This window comes from Chionomys nivalis, chromosome 18 (assembly GCF_950005125.1).
Source record: "Chionomys nivalis chromosome 18, mChiNiv1.1, whole genome shotgun sequence".
In the NCBI taxonomy this organism is placed as follows: Eukaryota; Metazoa; Chordata; class Mammalia; order Rodentia; family Cricetidae; genus Chionomys; species Chionomys nivalis.
This window is the reverse complement of record NC_080103.1, coordinates 23948399-23975606: the sequence shown is the minus strand read 5'-3', so window position 1 is coordinate 23975606 and position 27208 is coordinate 23948399. Positions and strand designations below refer to the sequence as shown.

Below are 27208 nucleotides of genomic sequence, written 5' to 3'. Positions count from 1 at the left end.
AGAAATTAGGAGGTAGCCCAGCTGTGGAAACAAATGCTGAAAACTGTCCATCCATCACTCAGGAACGATCACTCCAGAGGGCCAGGCAGCTCCGTGCACCAGCGGGAATCCTGTCCTTACTGTCTGATCTTAAAGCCAGAAGGGCAGAAGGGTTTTACTAGTTTTGTTTAGTGCGAGGAGGAAGTGCAATTAAAAGCCGTCAGAAAAGTCTCAACAAAGCCCATTATCTTTGTTCTATTTTAGGCCCTTAATGGACGTGTGCTGCATTGAATAACCTTCAGTTTGTTCAGTAAAAATATATGCAGCATGAACTGTGTCAGTCGCTGCTCTGGACACTGGGGTTAGCACAAGTAAGGACAGACAAAGACCTTGAGCTCACGGAGAGGCACTCCCATCTCCGCTCATAGGACAGTGTCAGGAGATGGGTAATTCAGTGGAGCCCTACACAAGGACTTTCTAAAAGGATATTGCTTCATCTGAGAGATCAAAGATTTGTCAAGAGACAGACTAGAATGTTCTGGAAGATGAGTATTCCAGAAAGAGTATTCACCTCCTGATAAAGTCAGAAGTCAAGATTAACCCTCTTATAAAACAGAAGGTAGCAAATACTGCTGGAGAATAGTGAGGGAGGTGGAGTTGAGATGGAGGGAGGCAAGCATTGCATCATTCACTACCTGGGAAGCCAGAATAAGTAAGGGGTGTGGATTTTATTCTGAGCCCAATGGCACAGCAGGAGAGTGGCAGGTTGTGGGAGTTTCCGTTTCAAAGAGTAACCCTGAGTATTATAGCACTGTAGACAATGGATTTCATGTGGCAATGGGGAGGACAGATAAGAGAAAGTAAGATCCCAGAGGGTTTTTGTTGTTGTTTTTGTTTTTTGAGACAGAGTTTCTCTGGAACTAGCTCTTGTAGACCAGGCTGACCTCATACTCAAAGAGATCCACCTGCCTCTGCCTCCCAAGTGCTGGGATTAAAGGAGTGCGCTACCACCGCCTGGCAAGATCACAGTTTTCTAGGTGAGAGGTATCACCTCTTGTTTTGTGTGTAAGGTAAAGCAGATAATGAATGTAAAAGGAGCCAGGAACTGCTGGAGTCTTGTGCCTGCCTTTGCCCTTGGTTCTAAATCTAAATTTCTAGACAGGTTAGGACCAAGACGTGCCTTTGCTTCTTTGTATTGACCCTGTCATGCAGATATCTCGTCTACCTGATTCTACTTAGCGGACAGAGAAATGGGAACATGAGCTATGGATGCTTGCTGGTGTCTGGAATGATGGTCAGTCAGATAAAAAGAGCCTAGTGGCCATGTCCTCAGAGCAGATTGATCTCAACCATTGCATATAATTTCATATGTGAGCCTGGAAGTTCAGACACCCTCCTTGAATCTTAGATTTTTCATGTCTCAGGATGATGGTACCTACCTTAGAAGATTAATAGAATGAACTAAGTCAAAGCAGGAAAAGTGCTTAGAATAAAGTTTACTACAGACCAAGTGCTCAAAAAACTTCTGGCAATTTTCACATTCTTTTTTATCATTTGACAGAATTGTGCTGCTTATGAGGATATATCAGCATGGTTCCTTTTCACCACTAAACCTAAGAAGTACTATATAAAGAAATCATTTTTTTAGATATCTCTCCTAAATAAAAGAACTAAAATTTGTTTCTTGCTAGATGCATCATAGTCAATTCCGTTTCTTTTAAACCTCTCTGTAATCAAAATAATTACCATCTGTGGGCAATCTTTTTATAGATGGGTATCTGTTTTCATCTCCAAAGCTCTGATGCTAGGTAATAACCTGCTGTACCCATTTCACCAACCTGGGAGCCGAGACTTGAAAAGGTCAATTATCATCTGAAGATCCAAAGCTAGTGAGTTTGTGGTCTAGAATGTGACTCCTGGTCTGTATGACTCATAATCCTTCCTAATTTTCTCAAATAATGGGTAATAGACAGACGGCACCAGGCTACCTCCAACTATCAAACCCGTCATTAAGGCAAGCAGGAAATTAGACCTCTCCCGTCTCCTTGCCCTGTGCCAGCTCAGGTTTTCAGTGTGCCTGGACTAGTTTCCACTTAAGAATGTTCTGAGCTAAATTCTTAGCCTAGTTAGCATGTATTGATCACACACTTGATGTCATTAGTCAAGCCACCAACATCAATATGAATTCATTATGGGTTTCTCAAGAAATAAAATGAAAGGGGTTGGAAATCTCTGAAAACCCTTTCTTTTTTTTTTTTTTTTTTCATTTGGTCATTCAATCTTTTCCCATTATTCTCACTTTGTTGCTCTTGGCAATGTAGTTTAGGCTCTATTGATGTTAGCATTGTAAGCTAAATCTATATTATATGCTTTATCACTTGGCCATAAAAATTCATTTATCTTGAAATTTGAGCATGATTCTTCTTTACTGACTAAATTCTTTGTCATAAAGTTTTGTTGCGTGAGTTATGTAGTTCTAGAAAGAACAAGATACACTGTCAATTTATGATTCCTTTGTTTCTTTCTGCTTGTTCCTCCAAACAAGACCATGAATTTAAAATAGCAAGTGAATAACTATAATATTAATTACAGCATTTTTAGCTATGTAAGCATTACAGCAAACAAAATCCAAGGTTCTCAGCAGAAAGTTCTCAAAAGATATATTTGTGCTTTCCAAGACATGATTTTCAAACACTTTACTCCCTGGTCCATGTCAGGCAAGGGTCCTGATGATAATATTGGGAGTCAATGCACCATGTTTATCAAGTTGGTGTCCTTATTCATCATGCATATCATCAGTGACTAAAATTCAATAGTAACTATAATACAGAGGGAATGAAATATTTGGGGTACGTTTGGAAGATTTAGAGTCATTATAAAAATAGAAATTGTCTTGTTAGGCCAGCGGTTCTCAACCTTCCTAATGCTGTTAATACAGTTCCCCATGCTGTGGTGACCCCCAACCATAAAATTATTTCATTGCTACTTCATAACTGAAAATTTGCTACTGTTTTGAATCATAACGTAAATATATCTGTGTTTCCTGATACCACCCTCTGCCCCAGGAGCTGCAACCCATAGGTTGAGAAACACCGTGTTAGGCTATAAAGCAGGAGGCTTCTAGAACATGTTTCCTGTAAATCAGAATGAGTGACAGAAAAGTGAAGCTTCCATGTTTGTTTACACAGTCACCTTGCTTTCAACTCAGAACCTTTTGAGGTGTGTTTTTCTTCCTCCTTTCTTAACACAAGTAGAAACATCAGCTTTGTGTTCAGGAAAAACTTCTATAGCTTTTCAGAGAACCTGCAAAGCCTGGGGAGTCACACATCTTGGCTCCTCAGGATGTGAGACCGCAACTGACAAGAAACCTCCCTAGGAATGGCTTCTCTTGCATGGCTCTTCCAGGGGTTACAGAAACAAATTTCTATTAGCTGTATGTAGGACACCAATAACAGATCAAATATATGATTCTGTTTCAGCCTAGTCAAATAAACCAATGTCTTTACTGAGGTTATTTACAGGAGCATGAATGGGGAGTTACTTTCATAAGCTTCAGTGGCTCAAGAAACATCATTGAAAACTTTGCCAGTACAGGTGACATCTCACAAACCCTGCATCCTTGGTACCTGCCCAGTTGGCAAACAGCTCCCCTGGAAAGTCCCCACAAGAGCAACTCCACATTTCTGACACCTTCGGAAGGGTCTCATAACTCTCTCTTGAGTTTCATGAGTTTCTTTTCCCCTCTCCACAAGGGAATGTTCCAGTCCTAAGAAAATTGCTTCGCAGCAACCTGTCTTTGGAAAATAGGTGTGCCATGTTCTTATCTTGTCTAGCAGTTTTAAGACTCATATGAACCTTTTACAGACAGTGAATAAACTAGCAAACTAAGCCAGCCACAGCTCAGATTCTCAGCTAGAGCATTTAGCTTTGTAGGTAGACAGGTAGACGTGACAAACACCAAGAGTGTTACAACCTGCAACGTCGCTAACCTGATTAAACCTAGGTTTCCATCTGAAACAGGTGCTAAACAGAATGCAAAAAAAATGCGCAAAAACTTTGACTAGTTAAGAGCACCTGGTGTAAAAGGCACCGCTATCCAGAAAGGTATAACTTGGATCTGTCTGGAGAATCAGACACAGCAGTGATGGCAGACACCCTAGGGATTGTGGGATGGGGGACAGCAGAGAACTTTAGATTAACTAAGAGGCCTCAACTCACTGGACCTGTACAAGCACAGTCAGAACCCCAGATGATAAAATCAGATAAACCAACCTGAGTGTGATCACTAAATATGAAACGTCACATCCAGTGGCAAGAAAAGTGTCTGGTGCTGTGCGGAGCAGGGCTTTGTTTGACTCTATTGCCAAAATAAGCCAGTTTGTCTCTCTTTCTCCTATACCTTTTCACGGGAATCATGTGACTGTCAATCATGGTTTTAATCCCTGGAGTAAAGTAGCCTAGATAGGAGCTAAATCCAAGAAACAATTCCGTGTAAGACTTTAAAGTCTGTAAACATGTAAACTTGATTCCTATCTACAGACAAACAAAGCAGGGATGGCCACCAAGTAAGACACTCAGGGCAGGTTCATGTGGGTAACTCCCCGTCACTAGGCCCAAAGTGTTACCCGAGTCATTCTCTGTTTTCTTTACTCCCCACTCCAGGCTACTCTCATTCTTCCTACAAGGCAAGAAATAGAAGCAACATTTATAGAATGCCACTAAGGGGAGGGTCTTACCTGAAACCACCTCTTGAAGGCAGGGATGAAGACTCAGATTACTTTCAATTATGCTTCAGAAATAATTTCTTTTCTCCATAGCCCTGGAAATGTAGAGGTTGTCTGACAAACCGTGATTTGGAAAGTAAAAAGTTTCCCAGAATTTCCTACTACACACCAGACAAAAACACAGATACTTAGGATTCAAAGATTAAAGAAATGCCTGGGGTTACAGAAATAAAAGATATCTACGACCTTCACTGAAACCTGCCAACAAATGTCTTCCTAGTGGCAAGCACCTGATCAGTGTGGACAACGAAAGTCGCAAAGCAATGGCTCACTTCTGATAGCTTCCATGGTAGTTAGGAAGGCAAGAAATGTACATGGAGAAGGGAAATTTGTCATAGGCTTAGTAGAACTGAGTAAAATATGTGGTACTTTGAACAGAGCTTCTGTATGTCAAAAATTATTTTATTTTAGTTATACATATTAACTCATTTAATTTATATAACTGTCTTTACAGTAGACATCAGGCAGAAAATTAACTATTCTATTAATTCAATGATGATTGGTTAAATGACCCGCAGAATCATCTCTTGTTTGGTGGAACCAAAGTTTAAATCCAGGCTGTTAAAACTCAGTCTTCATTGACATCTCTGTATGTCTTACTTCGTAGACCATCTGCCACGTGGCTTCAAAGGTGGGAAGACATCTGTGGATCCAGGCAATCAGGGAAGTCTTCTTGGTGGGACTCGTCTAGAAACAGGACCTTGACGAATGGGTGGAGAATTTAGCAAAGGGCAGACCCACAGCAGAGTCACTGAGTCAGCGTGAGCGGGGGACATGAAAGGATCAGGAAAGGAACGTGGAAAGTGATTCAGAGTCAAAGAGCTGTCCTTCCTAGTCTCACACCTTCTGCTCTACCGCTAGGGTCGCTGGGTAAGATGCATAGGTTGCCATAAAGTGGAAATACTACTAATACGAATAATGCCTATTCTGCCAGGTTACTGGAATATTCAGTAAGGTGACATCTATGACATATGTCAGTTTTCCAGTACTTTAATTTTAATTACATTCACACCAGTGTGGGCCCGTGTACATGTGTGTTTGCTAGCAGAAGAAAGACTGTTTCCTAGAGCCAAGGCAGATGATAGAAAGATTCTAATCACATCCTGAGGGGCCCTGGCTACACTGTTATCCAATTAGCAGTGGGGGCCACTGAAGGCTGCAAGCGAGAGGAGGAGTGGAGAGCGCTGTGAAAACACTTTCCGAAGACACGCAATCTGGCTGTAGCACTTCTGCACAATTTAATTTAGGGGAGAAAGAACAGACACAGTTGGGAAGCTATTTTAGAAAGCAAAAAGGAAGCGATGGATATGGAATATGTGAATTTTTTCTATATATTTTGTTTATTCATTCACTCAAAAATACTCAGATATTCATTGAGCGCAGTCTGTTAGAAAGTGCTCTTCTGGGCATTGCATACCAAAGACCAAAACAAGCAGATTCCTAATCTTCAGGCAGTTCAGAATTTAAGAAAACCTCATTAGTTTTATTAGGGGAATAAATTCAAAACCTAAGAAGTAAGTTGTGGAAGAAGGCAAACGCTGGAGGCCCTGGTATTTTAAACAGGCCGGGTGATTACTCTTCCCTGACTCCACCTACATCTTGTTCATTTGTGCTTAATCTAACCTTGGTAAGACCTCAGCTGCTTTAGACAGAAACTCTAACATCTGTTCCCTGTGCTTTAAATATTGCACACAGCCTCCCAATTGTATCCAAACCAATCCTCGATCTTTCTCTTTCCACATCTGAATCAGATGTTCCCGAAGGAACAGTTTCACATGCTTCCTGTCAGTCACATTTTGCTCATTGAAGTATCTCCCCCCCACCTCCTGACACCCCACAACTTTGCTCTTCTTAGGAAGAGCTTTCAAATGTCACTCTGGATTCTTCAGAGACACCACTGCCCCCTCGCGGGTCATATTTTACACACCTTTTGCTCCTGTAGCTATCAGGACAGGACTCTGTACTCTGTTCTGTTTGAAGCTGAGTTTTTGTGAAGTTCTGTTGCGTGAAATGAGGAAGTTTCAGCACGACTCACTAGCTTGCTTAGCATCCCATGAAACTTTTTCCTTAAGTGAGGGTTTTTGTCCACAGTTTTTCTCTCACGTAAAGAGAAGCCACGAGTCTTCAGTGGATAAAGAGTTCTTCTATGACTGAAGGAATTGTTGGAGTGAACGGAGATGTTCTTTCCTTTTTGTTCTCAAATCAGCAAGAACTTATCAGGCATCAAGGAAGCTAGAATTTATTAATGATAAAAGTGAACTGAAAGACACCAAATCCACATTCCATGAAGTTGCTTTACCTACCCAGACAGAAGGACCTGCACTGATCATAACACATACTGTTTCTCTGGCTCTCGGGGTCTCTCTTTTGATTGTAGGACTTAGAATGATGCCTGGCAGTTACAAAGCAATTTGAGATGATCACGTGATCCTTCCACAATATCCATACAAAATGGCTTGAAAAGGGGAGGTATCAATAATACCAAATAGAGAGTCCTAAGTAATGATGCCCATATTTAAACCTTTGAATGCTACAATCATAAGCAATTAAATATTAAGCCTTGTGTTTCAAATTTTGAAAGTCTCTGGAATTTGTAGATGGAAAAGGACAGTCTGATCTGCTGAGATCAACACTAACATTACTGGATAGATTTGCTTAGGACTCGTCCGTAATTGTCATTTCTTTGTCCTTTTTGACCCTCAGTAATGTATTTTAGAAAAATTAAATGTTTGGGCTCCAGTGCAGTAGCAAATGCATTTTTGAAAATTAGCAATCATTTTCACTCAGAGTCAGGCATCCCTAAATGAGTCCTGTCATCATTTTGCACATTCTCTTGATTCCATAATGCTGTTTGCCTCACCTTGAATTTATTGACACCAATTCATTTTGCTTTGACATTGGCATTAACAAGGAAATAGCTTTGTTTCATCCTGACATTATAAAATCACCTCTCAAGACTCAGTTTGACATTGTCAGGAGGTGGCTATGGTGACAGCGAGGCCGCAGTAGACAAAAGTGACTTACAGTGATTCCCAGAGGAAGAAATCATTAAAAGAAGTTACTGCTGTGTGATTTCTGTAGTTATTTTTCATACTTAAATATCCCTGCTGTTTAGAAACCCTAAGAGGGTTTAGACTGTACTTAGAACTCTCTTGCCAAGTATACACTGGAAAAATTGAGTCTCTAAGGAGATATTTGGCTATAGCTTGACAAAAAGAAACCTCAAATTGTATTTTGGCTTTATAAAATACTCAAAGGCATTGAAATTCTGTCTTTAAGACACAACAACAACAATACACACACACACACTTGGAACTAATGACACAGTTATCACCTTTCAGCCCTAGACACTTGTATTTTTTAATGCTGGATATCCAAGGCCCATGGCAGGTTTTCTGCCTCCTTCTCAGGACGTACAATAACTTGAAAATTTGTATTCAGCACAGCATGGTTTATATAGATTATCTCTCATAATTCTTACATTGTTTCAATCCAAAATCTCCTTGCTCACATTTGCGATGTCCCTATAAACAGGTCCGCACCTATCTCCTAACTTAACATACAGTAGCTCTATGCAGCCTTTCAGCCTATGCTTCATATTTAACTAATCACCTTCCCAATTGGAAAATAAACAAACAGAAAGTTACCAGGTTCCTTCAAGGCCTCCGAGACACCTCTTCTCCCCCATCATATTGCTCTCAGTGCTCTGAGTGCTCTCTCCATAATAAGAGCTAATGTGTGTTGCTTAATGGAAAGTGAAATGAATGCTCCTGGTTCCTCATCTCCAACACTGGCCATCCTTTCTCTTTCTTCTCACCTCCACCCCTTTCCCAGAGATATTTTGGATCTTCGGAGGAAGAAATTTTAATGTGCATCCCTGCCTTCCTATTGTTAATGTTTTCTATTAAACAATAGCAACCACAACAAAAGCCCATACATGGTAACCTTTAACACATCATGGTACCCAGTCTGAGTTGGAGGAAAGACACCTCCAAGTGGTTTTCCCACGTGTTCCTGGTTTGCTTCTTGCATGCACTGTCGATCTTGAACCTGTGCCTCCCTTCAAAACACCAGCTTGTGAGTGCCTTCTCACTTCTGCTTTGGCAGATACACCGAGCTCCTACTCCAGGTGTCTAGGATGAAATCATCAAGGCAAAGTTCCTGCCATTTCTTAACCTCTGACTGTTAAGCTTTCCATATCCAGGAATCTGTGTCTGTCCACTTCCTTGCTTATCTGTCCTAATAGTTAGCTCACATGTTGTCTGCTTGCTAATAAACAGACAGAGGAAAAGCCAGACAAAATTTTGTATGTACTTAATAAATAGTGATTGAATATCAACTTAGTGCCTGAGACAATTCTGCATCATGATATACCCAGTGAACAGAGAACAGGTAACAAACAAGAAGAGATCGCCTATGATAAAGACATTTATAAAGGGAGAACGTCACAGTCCTCAAAGGTCAAGCTTGGTGAAAGAGGTTTGTTTGCTTGAAATTGTTTCAACTATGATTCCCTTGACCTGGAGAAGTCGTAGGAATATTCCATCTCAATGATGACTGTGACTTCATCTTCAAAGATAACAACTTCTAGCCATTTGCTTCTTCCATCATTACTTACAAAAAAAAAAAAAAGACATCTGTGTTCAGATTCTATTGACTTCAGGATGTTCTGCTGGCACCCTTCTTGTCAGGGACTGTGAAATGCTTGGTAAAAGAAGGGGAGACAGTGTCTGGGACACTTGTTATAAAGATAGGATCATGTAGGAACTCACTCATTTTCTGAGATATTTTGGGACATTTAAGATTAATTGACAGCTTTACTAGAAATATATATTAATTCCAAATATTGTAGAATGTGATGGCAGGATTCATTTCTGAAATGAATTACTATTATCATTTCAGTAAAATATACCTTACCCACAAAACAATAAATTATTTTGGATATGTAAAGAGGTAAGAAACACACACACACAAAACACTGTATATTTGTTCTTGGCAATTCAAAAAGAATAAATTAGTATAAAGATAGAATTTAAACTGATAAAAATCAATTCCACTCTCAACAGTCAGAGAAAAATGTGGGTCGTATTTGGTTATAAGTTATCCCAAATTCTTTGCTAGGGCTTTCATTATATAAGACATGGAAGGTGCAGATCTGCATTTATGGAGCAGACCACGGATGAACACCTCATCATGAATAAACAGCCCGCATCTGCCTTTCTCCCGGCATAATGGCTTGTACTTGGGAAGGATGATCTATTCCTGGATGTGTGTTGCCCTTGTGTGTGAATACTCCTCCCATAACAGCCATCTTTCACCTTGAGCCCAGAGTAGAGGTTGCACCTTTTCATTAAATGAGAAAAGTGTCTTTTCGGAAACCAAAGGAGAAAATCTGTGATTTCTCAGTACTATCTTTATAAGCACTCTGCCTATATCTGTGTCTGAAGGTGTTGACCTAAATAGGATTTCAATACATCATTAATGATCACTTTGGGAAAGGTGCCCAGCCTTAGGCTTGTAGGATTTGCAGCAGAATTAATTCTTTCTCAACAACGATTGAGGCTTTTTGCGTGGTGTAAAGCCAAAGTCTTTAAGGAATTTAGATGGTGCTTCTTCCTCCCATATTGGAGTTACTTGTCATCTCTTTCCCCCTACCAGGACACAAAAGCCTGTAGCTATGTCTTCTTTAAAATAAATGAGACCTTTTTTATGATGTTGTAAGCAGTGCTTTCCTTGGCTGAAGAAGAGAAAACCTCACTCCCATAACAAGCGCTCTGATAATGGATGAATAACAGTGGAGGAATTCTCCCTCGGGTCAGAACCCGCTGTCCCTGGTTAAGAAGATGAGGCACGTCTGACCACTGAGCTGACAGCCTCCTCGCGGTTCCTGACAGGCACTTCTGCCCCATTCCTTGGACTTGTTACTTTGCAATCAAGAAGACTGGATGTTGTCACATAAGGGCCGTGCTTGCACCACCTATATTTCTGAAGGGTACAGGCACAGACAGGAGCACAGGTTGAGAGCAAGCAACGAGGAGTCTTTCCACATGATCACTTCCAGCTTTCCGTCTGTTACTTCAGTCTGTGCCCGGTTCTTTCTAACCTTCAACGTTAAAAAGGTGACGTTGAGTTGGGAAGCAGAGTAAACAGGTTGGGGGTTATCTGCTCATATCCCCCCCCCCAACACACACAACCTTATTCCCTTGGAAACAGACCACATTTCTGTATACTGATTGATACAGATGAGCACACATTAAATGAGTATAAATTTCGCCTCTGAAAGAATGGGTACCACCACTGCAAAGTGACCTTGCAAGACTGTGGAGTGTACAGCAACTGAATACAAATGTTCACCAACCACATGCTTTGACCCCAGGCTCTCTCTAGATTCATATCCACAGAGCATACACAGATGCTACCTTCGAGGGAGGCCATCCACTCTCCTTCTCCCTTCAGGTTTCTTGGATTGGAGATGTGAGGAATTCATTACCCTGAAGAATCAATACTTTGCTCATACACCCTCAATTTCTTGTATTAAGGAGACTGAGGAGGGAACACTATAAAGCCTACTTGGGTTGTATTTTGTTCCTTGTAGAACACTTCTGTATAATCCACCTCCAGCCTCCCACCAACTTGAGATGGGGAATAAGACAGGTGTATTATCTCTGCTTCAGAAGTGAGGAAAGAACGCACTAAGAGGTTAAGTGATTTCCACAAGTTCACCCACCGCATTATCCACAGAGATGAGACTTGAATCTAGCATTTAATTTTCCTCGCCCTCCCTTATGCTGTTAGTATATGTGAGAGACAAACACTGTCTTGTTCCCATGGGATGCCAACCTAGACTGACAGGCAAAACAAGTCAAATGAAAGTAGTCACCAAATCTGTCAAACAAATCAAAACACACAGAATTACACATGTCTAGCAATCCTTAGATATCTTATCAAATGACGGAGAAATTCCTCATTATTTTCTTTTGCAGGGGTAGGCTTCTTATTCATATCAGTCATGCAGAGCTGGGGAGACAGCTATGTTAACAACACATTTGCTTCGCAAGTCTGATGACCTGAATTTGATCCCCAGAATTCACCCCCACCCCCACAAAAAAATCTAGGCATGGTGATTCAAGCTTGCTGATTCTCTACTGGGGAGGCAGAGGCAAGAGGATCTCTGAGCTACCTGGCCAGTTAGCAATGCATACTTGGAAAGTTCTGGAAGATGAGAGATCCTGTCTCAAAAAAAAAAATGGTGATGATGCCTGAGTAGGAACACCCAAGATCATCCTCTGGCCTCTGTACACATGTGGGTGTATGTGCGTGCACACACACACTCTCACACACACATACACATGTACATACACGCACACACACACCTAAAAATTAGTCATGCAAATTAAACCCAAAAGTTTAGAAAACCTCACTTTCTCTAATGTTATGGTTCTCCTCGAAGGACAAGCTGGACAAGCCACATGCGTGTATACATATCAGCATGTTGGTCTGGCTCAGAAAAGTATCTGGTTAAAAGACAGATGGACAGATGTCACTAGTCAGTCCATGATAAGGGCAATGTCTCCAAGTAGAGTGTGGCTTCTTGAAACCAAAATTCAAAGTTAATGGCTCCTAACCAATTTCCCTACCATGGTATACTATCCCTCATGGCCACAGGTGAGAAAAAGATTAAGAATATAGTTGGTGTGCCTAGAACTTGCCCCCAAACTCCACTGCAGTCTGCAAAGTTTCTTCATGCCTCAGAATTTAACCAGCATGTTCTATTTTATGTCTTGCTCACAATTTAGTAAAGCGGCCACAAAGGCTGTGTAAATGGGTCATAATCGCAGCTCTTCAGCTCCCTGCTGCCTGAATGAGTCCTCAGTGCAGAACGCATGCCTTTGTTATTACCCCGTTTGGTGGAGGTTATTCACTCTTTGACGTTTCTTTGCAAAGGATGGGAACAATTTGGAACATCTTTCCCTCAGCGATCCTGGGCTCAGTTCAGGTGGGGAAGGTAGAGGTCACTTTATTAATACAGCCATCAAGGAAAGCTGTCATGGCAACGCATTGCATCGATTCCTTGAAGTACAGGAGGCAAAGCCAAAAAGAGACACTTTCAAGTCTATAAATACAGACCCAGCATTGCTCAAGCATAGCAGCAGCTCACGGACAGGGCCAGCCTAAATGTATGACTTTGAACCAAACACAAACAGAGAAAGAAAATGTCTCTTTGGTAATGCGATGGATCATTGTGACCATAAGGGAATAAATGACCCTTTCAGTTTCTAAAGGAAAAATGAATAGAACAAGGAATGACACTAAGTCCTGGCTGTTGCCCTCTTTGAACAATATATAGGAGCAATTTCTAGGTCTGCTTTTTGACATGTTCCAGAAAGACTAATAGAACAGAAAGAAATCAAGATTTTATAATTCGTATTTTGAAAATAGTTTTATACAGTGTTGTATATAATGTTCAAAGACCCCCACATACCTATACATACAAGTGCTTACATAGACACTCACATACACATACTTATATATTAATACATGTGCACACATAAACACATATTAGATCCACTTATACACACATACATATGCAGAGACAGACACACATCACATGCTCTTACACATACACACGTGCACATGAGCACTTGCACACACACATATATATACATGTATATATGTATATACATGCATACATACATACACAGTGCACAGCTACATGCCCCCCCCCACAGACACACACCAAAGAAACCCTGAATAATTTAATGACATCCTTCTGGCTTTCCTCATCTAAGTTACAGGAAAAACAGAAGTAACAAAGGAAGTATTGCTTGTTCCTAGTTTCTCCCTATGAAATTTAGAGTGGATTTATAAACCATGGTGATTATGAGAGCTTGTTTATCTGCTTTTGTGGCTTGCTCACCAATGCTGTGAGCAGAGCTATCCTAAAACCCTGCTCACTTCAACCTTTCTACCAAGACTCCAAATTTCAACTTCTGGCCACACAACTCTGTTTTGGTCTCACATTAATACAACCTTACTTGCCAACATCCTATGAATATCTCAGGCACACTTTTTGAAAGCATTTCAAATACTGGAGCATCAGAAGGTAACAGGTTATGTGGCATTATATTGGTCATGCCATAAATAAGTTTTTCTTATAAACAGCAAAAGGAAAATACAGTAAAAGAAACCCTACCAAAAAAGAGGTCAAGCTATTATCAAAGGAGTATCAGCTTTTTTCTGTATCTAAGTCAGATTTTACCATAACAAAAGGAATTGTATATATCAAGTAACTATACACATCAATCCTGGGTCAAAGGGATTATATGAGGGATTTAAAAAGGAAGCCTCCTGTTTACTGAGATAAGACACCCCTTTATAGCCAATAACAATAAAGAATGTTTAGATAAACTTAAAATAAATGTCACCAACTAAATTCAGTTTGAAGCTGATCCATATAGAAGAACAGCTAATAGAGATGTAACCGGGAGTTACACGTTAGGTGGAATTTTCCTGTTGTCACGTTAATCTACAACTTCATGCAGTGTAGAATAGAAAGAACATGAGCATTGTACTGGGCTGTCCATTCTCATGCCAGCTCCACAAGTTAATGAAGGATGCTTAGAGCCTTGTGATGAGCAGGAGTGCAGAGCCCAGTGCCAAGGAGCACCACGATTAAATAGCGGCATCTCATTATAGTTCATTTTGTATTGCCATAACAGAAGGTCACAGACTAATTTATAATAATAAATAGCTAGGTAAGAGCTAAAGTTCTCTTTCTTATCATAAATTGCTAGTGTTTTATAATAAAATGCTGGGAGACATCACATGGTAGAAAGAAAAATGCCCATTTATCCCAACATGTGAGCTTTTGTTCATCCCTGGTAATACTTCTGAAAGGTCCCTCTTCTTAAGTATGTTATAACGTCAACTAGGCTTCGACAGTAGTTTTCCCAAGTATTAATAAAACATTTAAGAAGAATTTACAGACTCCTCACAGCCAATAAGTCTAAAAAAAATTATTCATTGACTTCTCTAACTAAATTCCTTTCTTAGTGCCTTTCCTTAATAAATTTCTTTGTGACCTACCCACATACTCAAATGAGACCTTAAAATCACTCATGCTGGCTATGCAAACTACCTTCAGGTGTGCCCTTCCTTCTCTCCATTACTCCAACCTAGCCCCAGCCCATTCTTTTGAGTGTCTCGTCTCCTTTCCAATGGTCTATCTTTGTCTAAATTCATCTTTCTTTTTCCTTCAAAACTCCAGATGCCTCATTTACCTTTGACAGCTTCCCATTGCCCATTTCTCAGACTCTGCAGATTACACATAAAATAACCACAGCCTGAATGCCCCTGGCATTCTACCCCCCTTTGTCCTATATGCAGCCCGCCTTCCAAGCACAGCCCACTTATCTTTCCCTGAGATAATGTTTGCGTCTCTCAGTCAAGTTCCTGCCAGAAAACAAGCTTTTCTAGGTGTTTCAACAGAGAAACATTATTTAAAAAAAAAACAAAAACAAAAAACAAAAACAAAAAGTGTGTTTAATTAACTGACAACAGAGAAAGCCGGTAAAGAAAGGCAGGTGAATTTGGTCAAGTAAGAATTAGAACCGAGGAGCTCCATAATCGTCTGGCATCCGTTCAATGTTGTATCTATGGTTAGAAATATACATGATAGGAACTCCAGGGATCCTCTGGATTCTTCATTTGAGGTCTCAATCAACAGTAGCCGCAATGTAACACTTGTGCTGAGTGACTCTCTGTACCAAGCAGTCATCAGCATAGGTTCCTTTGTGTGTGCACGGAAGTCGGTCAAATCGTGGATCCTTGGCGATTCTTAGTGCCACTCGGTACTTATGGCCCAATTTCTCAATTTCAGCCATCACACAATCAGTTATACATGGGATACACTTGGCGTACAGACAGACCATCATGGACTGCACTAAGTCTAGTTTGGCTTTGATGGAAAAGTTGATGAAGTTGGTGTCAACAAGGATGTGGTACGGTGGACCCAGCTGTGTATTGTACTGGAAGAATAAGCAGGAAGTATGTTGGGGGACTTCTCTTTCCTTCAGCGCACTGGGATCTTTCTTCTCTTTCTTTTTAGGCTTTAATCTATGCTTTTCTTTAAGTCTCTGAGACTAAGCATTCGCTTCATGGTCTCATATCTTCTTGTTTTCTTTTGCTTCCCCTTGTTCACGCTGCACTCCTGTTTCTTCTGGAATCACTTACTTCCAGAGAAACATTATTAAAGGAAATGGGATAATAATATTTGAAGACTACACATCAGAATACGGCACCAAACATAACTCTTGGCTAGTAAGTGCTCATGCAGTAGTAACTATCACTCAGAGGTTGAGAAATTACAAGAAAGAAGAGGGGCTTCCCAGAAACTAATAGGGTAGATGAGAAACTTCATAAACCTAAGAACTACATCTCTGAAGAGGGCTGATGTCTGCCTACACCTGTAGCAGTGCCTTGGAGATAAGCTACCAGGATGGTGCAGAGATCTACGTGGCTCAGTGAGAAACTGGTTCTGAGTAAAGATGAGCAAAGGAAAGCTGAGATAAAGAACCATTGCTGGGCAGGCAAGCCATTAAGAAGGAAGAGTGAAGGGGCTTCACACACCCCAGCTCTCCCTCTTCATTCCCTCTGTGGTCCATTGTTGGTGGAATCCTGCAGGGATTTCATTGTAAAAACCAAAGAGGGGAATCAGTGTTCAAAGATAAATTCTGAACAACCTAGGTAGCCCCTTGGCATCTCTTTGCTTTAACACACACAGTCTCCCCATCCATGGTGCTCTTTGACCTGTATCTGCCTTGTGTGCACCGTTGTTCAGATACAACTCTTTTTCTATATTCTTTTTCTAGTCTCCAAAACATAGGCACCATCATTTGTGTTCACTTAACATTTTTCAAATACTTGCTTTGTGGTCTTTTTCTGCCTTGTCTGACTGTCTCTGGTTGTGTTTGTTGATTTTCCACCAAATTGTGAACTCCTTGATGACAGTTAGAGTAACCACAAAACATAGCAGGAAGCTAGTCATGGGCAAACGACTGAGGTGGATGGAACTAATAAGGATGTTTTAATGAAATCAGCGCTAGATCCCTTTTAGAATGTATTTCATCTCCTTAAGTAAATTAGAGCTCTATGAGAACAGAGACTATGCTTTGTGTTTGTTTTTATTGTCTCCATGGTGTTCAGTACAAGGTCTTACATGCTGAAAAAGAGCTCCTTGATACTTAACCATCTAGTTTGTTCATTAACCAACAGAATTTTGGTACTAAATGACATGAAGATGGAGCATGAGGTTATAAGCATCAGGTAAGAACTGCAGTTAGATTTAAGTGTATTTCTAGCATGTGATCCCAGCCATTAGATGATATTGTATGCACGGTAAAATCCTGTTCTTGTTGAATTTTAAGAGGATGGGCACCATCAAGAACCCAAATGTAATGTACTTTATCATAAATTCAAAAATAGTAAAATGTATGCTAAGTTCCATTCTTTCCTGTTTATTATTACCCAGGATATTTTCCCCCTGTTTATGAGATGACAGATCCTGGGCTACATCTGTTTCTTGTGTATTTATTAAATTTACATCTGTTTCTTGTGTATTTATTAAATTTTTTCACAACCATCCAAACCAACTAGCAGATTATTTACATGTAGGGAAGGTATTGAATTTTAACTTAATCACTGGCTTCTTAGAAAAAAAGAAACCTCTGCTCAACAGCTGCTTTACATTCAAGTCCGAGAGGAAGAAAAATAGCTTCGCAAAAAAGAGGGGAGTGATATTTAATTAACTATTGATTTCTTCTCAATTATTCAAGGCAAGCAATTATCGATATTGATGGAACAGATATTTCCCTATGTCTAGTGCCCAAATGAAAGGAAATATCCCATTCTGCAATCTGCCTCCTAGAACAAGAAATGGTCAAAATCTTTAACTTCAAATGGAAATGGTTACCTGGATCTGTTTATTCCATGTTGCCACAATTAAACAGATATTTCTTGAAGTGTAAGCAAAATGAAACCCCTAATGCCTTTGTATACTTTCCCAATGAACAACAACAACAACAATACACCAGGACTTTTATCTGCTTTGTCCAAGAATCTAATCACCCTGTGCTTGGGAGCCATGCTTCATAGGTACAGATCTTGACATGCCAAGAAATGACTGACAAAATACCGCAATTTTGGGTTCAATCTAAGCCACCCACTGAGAGGCAGTTTGTATGCTTGATGCTTATAATCCATGTAACACTGCCTTGTGTCCCAGCATTTCAAACATGAATGATTTTCTAGTGCTAATTATACCAATGTATTATGCACCTGTCTTCTATGTATCCCTGGAATGTCGAGGAATGTAGTCACACTGAACCCTGTTTAGGCACTTTATTATTAGCCCTGTGGATGCCCAGTGCCACCTTTCCTCAACCCATTCATACACAAGAGCATTCATACGTTTATGTGTGTGGGTGGAGCCCCTCTTGAAGACCACATGAGTATTGAGTATGATTAATGGACAAATCAAACGCTATCTACTACTGAGTTACTACTTGGAAGGTGGGAATTATTTGATAAAAATGTTTTGTCTTTAATAGCACCATTGTGGGGTGTGTGTGTGTGTGTGTGTGTGTGTGTCAATGTGACATCTTCGGAGAAATTGGGCCATGACCTTTTCTTTGAATGAAATCTGTTATAATTTACAAAAAAACTCCTTTTTCTGCTCTGTGCCCCGCCCTCTGTCCAGAGTGATCTGTGTCTTAAGTGCTTAAGCAGTAAACGTTGCTGGAAAGCGCTCCTTCTTGGCTCTCTTATTCTTCGTTGTTGTGTTAATTTCCCTGGGTTCTATTTAACATTCTGCTAAATCAGTGAAACCTTGATTATCTAAGAGAATACAAGACATTGAATTAATGAGGATAACGGGAATTTGGAAGATATGAGAAATTATTAGAGGGGAAAGTTCTGTGACGGGGGCTGCAAATGAATTTTAGCCAGGAGCTGCGGCTTGATTTTTCCAGCCTGATTCTATGCCTTGATGGATGTAATGAAATTTTGGTAATCAGGGTTTCACTGGTGCATTTATTACTGTTCCCAAATCAAGGTAACCTTGGGCTCTACTTCCCATATTTACAAAGCAATGAAAACCCCTAATGGGCTGTCAGGGACAAATGTGACTGCTCTTCCTCACATGCCTCCCACGAAACAAGCTCTCCCTCTTCCCATCTGGCTGTCGCCTGCCTGGAGCATGCTACTTTCGTCACATCCCAAACCTGCATTCCCCTGCTTCCCTGTGGCCTCTTTGCATGCACAACAAGGCTGGAATTGGTGCAGGGGACGATGAATGTCCTGACCCCCGAGAGGTTCTTGGTCATTTTAGCAACACCGCTTTGCATTTTAAAGAGCACTCATCTAAGCTCAAGGTTCGCCATTCTTGTATCAGGCACTTGTCCTTTAAAAACTAGGAGGTCACGAAAGGTCCCGGGTACATAAGAATTTCCAAACCAGGAGCATTGCATTACTTAATATTCAATAGCCTGAACTGGAAAATAACAAAGATTGCAGGGCAAAAGAAAAAATGAAAGAAAAAAAAACTATACGAAAAGGCCTAATATGATGGAAGCAAAGGCAGTCAAGTACATTTGTTTGGAAATTGGAGTCACATGCTTAGTTTGTGGAGGGAAGGGGGAAGGCAAGATCGATAGAGAATTTCTTTTTTAAAGCTGAAAACATGATGTTCCAGATGAACTTAAATTGATTCTGCTTCTCCTCCTCTCCCCATCCCTCCCCTCGTTCTGCAGCTAATGTCTGCGACAATGAGCTCCTACACTGCCAGAATGGAGGGACCTGCCACAACAATGTGCGCTGCCTGTGCCCAGCCGCCTATACCGGCATCCTTTGTGAGAAGCTGCGTTGCGAAGAGGCCGGCAGCTGTGGCTCTGACTCCGGCCAGGGAGCACCCCCACGGGGCTCCCCAGCACTGCTGCTGCTGACCGTGCTGCTGGGGACAGTCAGTCCCCTGGTGTTCTAGGGGTCACACCAGCCCTCCGACAGGCCTGTGCTGTGGGGACGCAGACACAACCCAAGCGATTGCTACTAACATAGAAAACACGCACACCCACTCCAACACAGTGTACAAGTGAAGAGGGCATAACTGAACTAAGCCATATCTCTCAGACCCGGACAGCACATCCGTCGGAGTCAAGACTGTTTGTTCATCACTGACTCCAGAGGAATTGGCAGCTGTTACTATTATCACTGCAAATCTCATTGCCAGCTGCAGAGCCCATTGCGGACCTGAAAGGCTGCGAAAGAGTCCCCAAAAGAAAGACAAAAACAAACTGATCTATCAACCTAAAAGGAAAAAAAAATTCGCTACTCTACCGTGGTGCACCCTATTACCGCTCTGCCCAGTGTGTGGACCAACCAAATAGAAGCATTCTTTGCTGTCAGGTGCATTGTGGGTTTAAGGAAATCTGTTACGAGCTGCCATATTGGCCTGCTTCGGCTCCCCGCCCCCATCCCTTCCAACCTGTGCTTTAGTGAAAGTTGCTCTGTAACCCTTGTTGGTTGAAAGGTTTCTTTGTCTGATGTTAGTGATATACATGTGTAACAGACCCCTTCCAAAGCGCAAGCCAGTCATACCCCTGTATATTTTAGCAGCCTGAGAGCCCAGTGCCAGCTCACACCCACTTCACAAGAGTGGCTAGAGGAAAGAGAAAGTGTATCTATCCTTTTGTATTAAAATGAAGTTATTTTTCTTGAAATACTGTAATATGTAGATTTTTTGTATTATTGCCAATTTATGTTACCAGACAATCTGTTGATGTATCTAATTCGAATCAGCAAAGACTGACGTTTGATTTTTTGTCCTCTCTTTGCTTTGGTTTTGTTTCGTTGTGCAGAGATTTCTCTGTATGGGCAACGAGCGTGCTGGCATCAAAGAATATCAGTTTACATATATAGCAATTGTAATAAGATTCCACCAAAGGACATTCTACATGTTTTCTTGTTGCTTTAACGCTGGAGAATTTAAAGAATAAAAATTCCTGCATAAATGACGTCAGGAATTTGCATTGCCGCTTCTTAAGAGGAAAAGGAACAACCCTCCGAGAGTTTCACAGTCACTTCACTGATTTTGTGTGGACCTAACACAGTCAACTGACGTCATCAGTAGCCCAGGAAGATGGATGGATAGTCACTAGCTTGGACAGCGTCTGCAAAATACGAGACTATTTTCCACCAGGGAAAAATCCTAACCGCAAGAACAGGGAGAAAGAAATATCTAAGTGATTGCCAAGATTATGCCAAAGCCTGTTGGCAGAGTACTGAGAGACTTTTATTTTTAAGTCACGCTATTTTCACAGATTTATGGTGATCATGTGACTCTAGGGATGCTGATCAATGTATCCTTCCAAATACAGTGTTTACATGGAGTATCATAAGAGGCCACCTGGGGAACCAGGACAGCAGCAGGGAAATTGAGTGATTAGCAATTTGACTTTGAATATATTCTAAGTATTTAAATGAAATATCAAAATATACAGCAGCAAGTAGACATAACTGCTGTTCCTGAGAATAAAGTCTGTTTCAAGTACTGCCCAAGGTGTAATAAATTCTTGTTTCTGCCTTTTATTAGGCCAATTACCATACAAGACAGCAAAGGGAGCCGGGGAGGGGGGAGAAACACTGCAAAGTTCTGGTGGAACAGTGCATGTTCTGTCCCAGGATACTGCCACCCCACAGGTGACAAATGTGTCAGCAGCAGCATCTCTCAGAATCAGAAACAATTATGAGGCCAAGACAGAAGCTTAAGGACAATGAAGTCCTACGTGACTTGGTGGGACAATAACCTATGACAGTATTAGGTCAGAAACTCGTTCCAGGCTGAATTCTTCACCCTGCTGCCAGTCTTTGCTGAGCAGAGGGGGAGGAAATGCCTTCTGATAAATAACCCGAGTCAAAACTAGATGAAGGAACAGCATGTCTTATTGGTTTTGTTCCCAGAAAAGCCAATTCAAAGAAGGCAATAAAAGGTAAGCAGGTAATGCCTGTTCTGCCTGCTACCCCACGTCCAAGTCGATTGAATGTTTGTTATTCAAACCAACAGCCTCTTTTGATGTAAGAAATAGGGAAAGATGAAAATAAATTAGCGCTTTGGCTTCATGCCAGAGTGGCCAACCAGAAATGGCAGATTTACATTAGAAGCATAAATAGAAAATTATATTCCCAGCTCACCAAAGAATACACATGAAAAAGCTGATAGCCTACAGAGTGTGAGATTACTTCTAATGAGGTGGACTTCTTATATTAAGATGGAGTTTAAGTTGTCGTATAGTTTATTAGCACAAACCAAAGGCAGACTGTGTTATTCCTGGCAATGGTGGACTTTATAATTATGCACTCATAACCTTGCCACAATGATCAGGAATCAGATAATGCACAATTCAATCCATGGGATTCCAAAAAAGCTCATTCTGAAATTTAATGAAGGCCTGATTTAAACCGATTCATCTGCATTTTATCTTTATGAGGCTATAAGAATCTAAATTGATGAGGAATATCTTGCATTCAGTGTATTTAGATATAGTTCTCTGAATTTCTTGGAGTGATGTGATCTACTTTTAATAAAAATTCACTTTTAGGTATATAACAAACGTAAATGAAATGTTCTTTTTAATCTGGATTCTCGAGTTCTTTAAAAAGCCAATTCTCTTGAAGAAATGTCAGCCGATGGGATTTCCTCTGCTGCTTTCTAGAAGTCTTTCAAGTTGTAATGTTTTGTCCTGAGACAGGGCTGAGGCAAACAGGGCGTGCTAAGTCATGCCCACATTTGAGGATCAAGTTCTTGCTTTGTGTCCTGGAAGGTTCCTTAAGGCGAGCTAACCAGCTATTCCATGAGCTCCTCTGTCAACTGCCCTACAAAGTAGGAACATCACTCTTCCCACTATTGATGTGTATAAAACTCAAAAGGGGTGGGAGAGTCAAAACAACAGCTATGTAGAGAGTGTTACTGTGCGCAGAAGTAACCTGTCTTACTTACCATAAAGTGGGGATGAGTTGTCACCCAGCCACGTTCACTCTCCTGCACTGTCCCAGTTAACCAGTCTGATCAGATGTCCCCACAGGATGGTGTGGGCTCCTAAAGGCAGGCAGCACAAAAGGCAGTGCACAGCCTTGAGCACCGGGTTGGAAGAGGGCACAGACTCCACAGTTGAGTAGTTTCAGGCATGTCCCATTTGCCCTTTCCTGGACCTAGGACTTTACTATGGTCTAAGAATCCCATTCTCCCTTTCCTGGACCTGAGACTTTACTGGGGTCTAAGAATATTTAAATAGAAACCCTGAAATTAAGTCTTTCTTTTCATCTCCTTCACCCCCTACCACGAATAATCCAGCAATATGGGAGAAAAAAAACATATTCTTAAGTGGGATGTTACATTGAAATGCTATGTTATACTTCACCTATTGTTTGTTTCCAGGCAAAATATCTGTTTAACAATTTCTGTGCTCACAGGATTGAGCAGGATACTAGAGATCTTGGGGATACATAGTATTTTCATAACATATGACACTGTCTGTGTGTATTTACCATCTGGTATGATGTAAAATTTCAGCTTCTGAAATCTAAGCAAGTTCTTTCCTTACCATGCTGACCCCTCCAGCCTTTATTGATAAGGAGGGTATGATATTCACTTACCCATGAGTTGGAAGAAGGTGAACAACCAGGCTTAAAAATGAGGGCTTTTCAAAAGAAACCCAACTGGAGTCATTATTATGTATAAGAATAAAAAGCAAATAAGCAACACTCCAGGGATTTTGACACAAATGCCTAACTCTGAACAATTCTTTTAGTCTCTGGCAATCAGCACTGGATTGTAATTTATATTATTTATTTGTTTGTTTGTTGTGTATGGATGCTTTGCTTATACTGGTGCCCTAGAGGTAAAGAGAAGGAGTCAGATCCCCTAGAACTAGAGTTAGAAATTGTCGTGAACCACCATGTGGATGCTGGGAATTGAATCCAGGTCCTCTGCAAGAGCAACCAGTGCTTTTAACCACTGAGCCACCTCTCCAGTCTCTCACTGCTATTTTTAAGAAACATCAGTCACTTGACACAAACATTCTGCACGTTCTGAGTATGTCCATATAGTGTTTTTATTTAAACTCTATTTTTAGTTTCTTACATTATAAGTAGCTTTCTTGCCCTTCCGTTACCTAAAAATGGATGCCAAAAACCTCCTCACATAAACTGCACACAAACACAAGATGATGTCAGAGAAAAAAAAAAAAAAACATGCCAACTTCCGTATTTTGAATTTTCCCCAAACAGTCTCCAGAACAGAGACCTTCTGTTCTTCTCAGCACCTGGTGTGGTGTGACTCCCAGGCGACCATCTTCATTAAGCTTCTGAGGAACCATGGAGAGAAGACACAGCCATGCCCCATGCACAAGTCACACTACTGCACGTAGCTAGAAATGGGAAATGACATCTGTGGAAACCAAGTTAATGTTGACTAATACGCAGTTACTGAAACTCTACTACAGAAGAAAAATAGTGCCCCTACTACATTTTTAGAGGGAGCTCTGAAATAATTCTGTAAGAAGACTGAAATAATTTTGAAGGATGTTTTAAAGTATTTGGACCTTTAGTAACTGCTGGAATCCTACTCCCCTCAGTCTGCTCCTATCACCCAAAAGCTGCCTTTAATTGATGAATTAAAATGGAGTAGTAACATTTAAAAATTAGGTGATGTTTTTATTAACCCAAAAATGACACCTGCTAAAATGGGTCATTATTCTACAAAACCCAATGTTAGCACTAAAGATTTAGCTAAGCTGACTGAGGCAAAAGGTAGAGGGTTGTAAGTAAAAATAACCCCCATTTTCCAAATATAGTCCCATTTTTTCCCAGAGGTATCATTTGAACTATTCTTTAATTAGAATTAGAAATTCCACATTGGCAAAAAAAAAAAAAAAAAAGAAAGAAAAAAAAACCTCACTGGGAAGAGTAAAATAAAATTTCCTTACCTAGGCGTAACTAGAGACAGAAATTCCTGCATGGCTCGAGAGTGTCAAGTCCCTTAAAGACATCATATACCGAAGTTGTATGGTGGTGATTGCTGATAGCACCACAGCAGAGCTTGTCTGTTACACAGTCGACCGCAGAAAAGCACACACCTGAAGTCCTGTTAAGAATAGGTGATGTTTTTTTGGGCCCCAGGCAGTCAATTTTGTTTGTATTTGCACTCCTAAGGAGGGCTGCTCCTGTTGAGAACCGTCTTCCCTCTGCCTATGAGAAACACTGCAAGAAAGCATCCTCCAAGGAAATAGCATTCTGCTATTTACCCCATGAAGCCCTGAGTAATTGTTTTGGCTTTCTTGGTGTGATAAACACCTAGAGGCAAAGAGATTAGTGTCATCACTCTCCATCTCTTTTTCTCTGCCTTTAGGAAGGTGTTGGGGGTGGGCATGGGGCTTGCTTCCAATTTAGTGTGACGAGGTCTGTGAAAAACATTTCTGTCCGCAGATGTGTAATTATGAAGACCCTGCTAAATATTCAGTTTATTAAATTAATAGTGTAACAAATATTGGAGCAGTTTTACAACCACTTAAACTTGTGTTTACATCCTGTGTAATTACAATTCATAATTGGGAAAGCAGTCAAATCTAAACACATTCTGATCAATGGTTCTCAGGCTGTCAGGCAGACCCAGCACAAGGCAACATGGTAAGAGTTTTTTTTTTTTTTTTTCGGTTTGTCTGTACTAGCTTTATTTTTGTTGTTGTTTTTTTTTTTTTATTGAAAAAAAATTTTTCCACTTCCTCCCTGCCTCCCATTTCCCTCCCCCTCCTCCCGCTCCTCTCCCCCTCCCCCCACTCCTCTTCTCCTCCCTCTCCAGTCCCAAGAGCAGTCAGGGTTCCCTGCCCTGTGGAAAGTCCAAGGTCCTCCCCCCTCCATCCAGGTCTAGCTAGGAAGGTGAACATCCAAACTGTCTAGGCTCCCACAAAGCCAGAACATGAAGTAGGATCAAAACCCCCGTGCCATTGTCCTTGGCCTCTCGTCAGCTCTCATTGTCCACCATGTTCAGAGAGACCGGTTTTATCCCGTGCTTTTTCAGTCACAGTCCAGCTGGCCTTGGTGAGCTCCCAATAGATCGGCCCCACTGTCTCAGTGGGTGGGTGCACCCCTCGTGGTCCTGACTTCCTTGTTCATGTTCTCCCTCCTTCTGCTCCTCATTAGGACCTTGGGAGCTCAGTCTGGTGCTCCAGTGTGGGTCTCTGTCTCTATCTCCATTCATCGCTAGATGAAGGTTCTATGGTGATATGCAAGATATTCATCAGTATGGCTATAGGATAGGTTCATTTCAGGTTCCCTATCTTCAGGTGCCCAAGGAACTAACTGGGGACATTGCCCTGGGCACCTGGTAGCCACTCCAAGTTCAAGTCTCTTGCCAACCCTTAGGTGGCTCCCTTAACTAAGATATGAGTTTCCCTGCTCCCCTATCCAACCTTCCTTTATCCCCAATCATCCTGTTTCCCCAAGTTCCCCTCAAACTTGTGCAACCACAAATCAGTGTGGCGGTTTCTCAGAAAAATTGGGATCAACCTACCCCTGGACCCAGCAATACCACTCTTGGGAATATACCCAAGAGATGCCCTATCATATGACAAAAGCATTTGTTCAACTATGTTCATAGCAGCATTATTTGTAATAGCCAGAACCTGGAAGCATCCTAGGTGTCCTTCAATGGAAGAATGGGTGAAGAAAGTGTGGAATATATACACATTAGAGTACTACTCTGGGGTAAAAAAACAATAACTTCTCGATTTTTGCATGCAAATGGATGGAAATAGAAAATACTATCCTGAGTGAGGTAACCCAGACCCAAAAAGAAGATCATGGGATGTACTCACTCATAATTGGTTTCTACCCATGGATAGGGGCCACCGAGTCTATAATTTGTGATCCTAAAGAAGCTAAACAAGAGGGTAAACCCAAGGAAAAACATATAGTTATCCTCCTGGCTATGGGAAATAGACAAGATTGCCGGGCAAAAAATTGGAATCTTGGGGGTGGGGTGGGATGGGGGTGAGGGGAGATGGGGAGAGAAAAGTGGTAAGTGGTTTTTAAAACCTAGAATTCAAATCAATTCAGAGGGGTGAGAGAAGACGTTGAGCAGTGAAATGTTTTAAATTGTGAATTATATTGGATGTAAAAATGATGATTTTTTTCTGGGCATGAAAAACAATATACTTCTTTAAACATTAAAAAGCTTATAAAATGTAAATAGGACTGGTATAAGAGCTACAACTTACCCCAACTTTTGAAAGAATCATCAAATAATACATTGTTGTCATGGGAAGAATGATAGAGGCACATGGATGTATGAAAAACTATTGTCCAGCAAATCACTTCCATTTCAAATTGCTGAACTC

General features: G+C 40.9%; 1 protein-coding gene and 1 pseudogene across 5 annotated transcripts in view; one reads left to right on the top strand and one right to left on the bottom strand.

The window, feature by feature from the left end:
- Ntng1 (netrin G1) overlaps positions 1-22378 on the top strand; it is a 328456-nt gene extending 306078 nt beyond the window's left edge. For all 5 annotated transcript variants that reach the window (XM_057793617.1, XM_057793613.1, XM_057793616.1 and 2 more), the window contains one exon: positions 19571-22378. In XM_057793617.1, coding sequence (XP_057649600.1) covers positions 19571-19800 — 230 coding nt within the window. In that variant the 3' untranslated portion in view covers positions 19801-22378. The remainder of the gene's footprint in view (positions 1-19570) is intronic.
- On the bottom strand, positions 13348-16206 carry LOC130889715 (rRNA-processing protein FCF1 homolog; annotated as a pseudogene).
- Positions 22379-27208: the final 4830 nt, after the last annotated feature.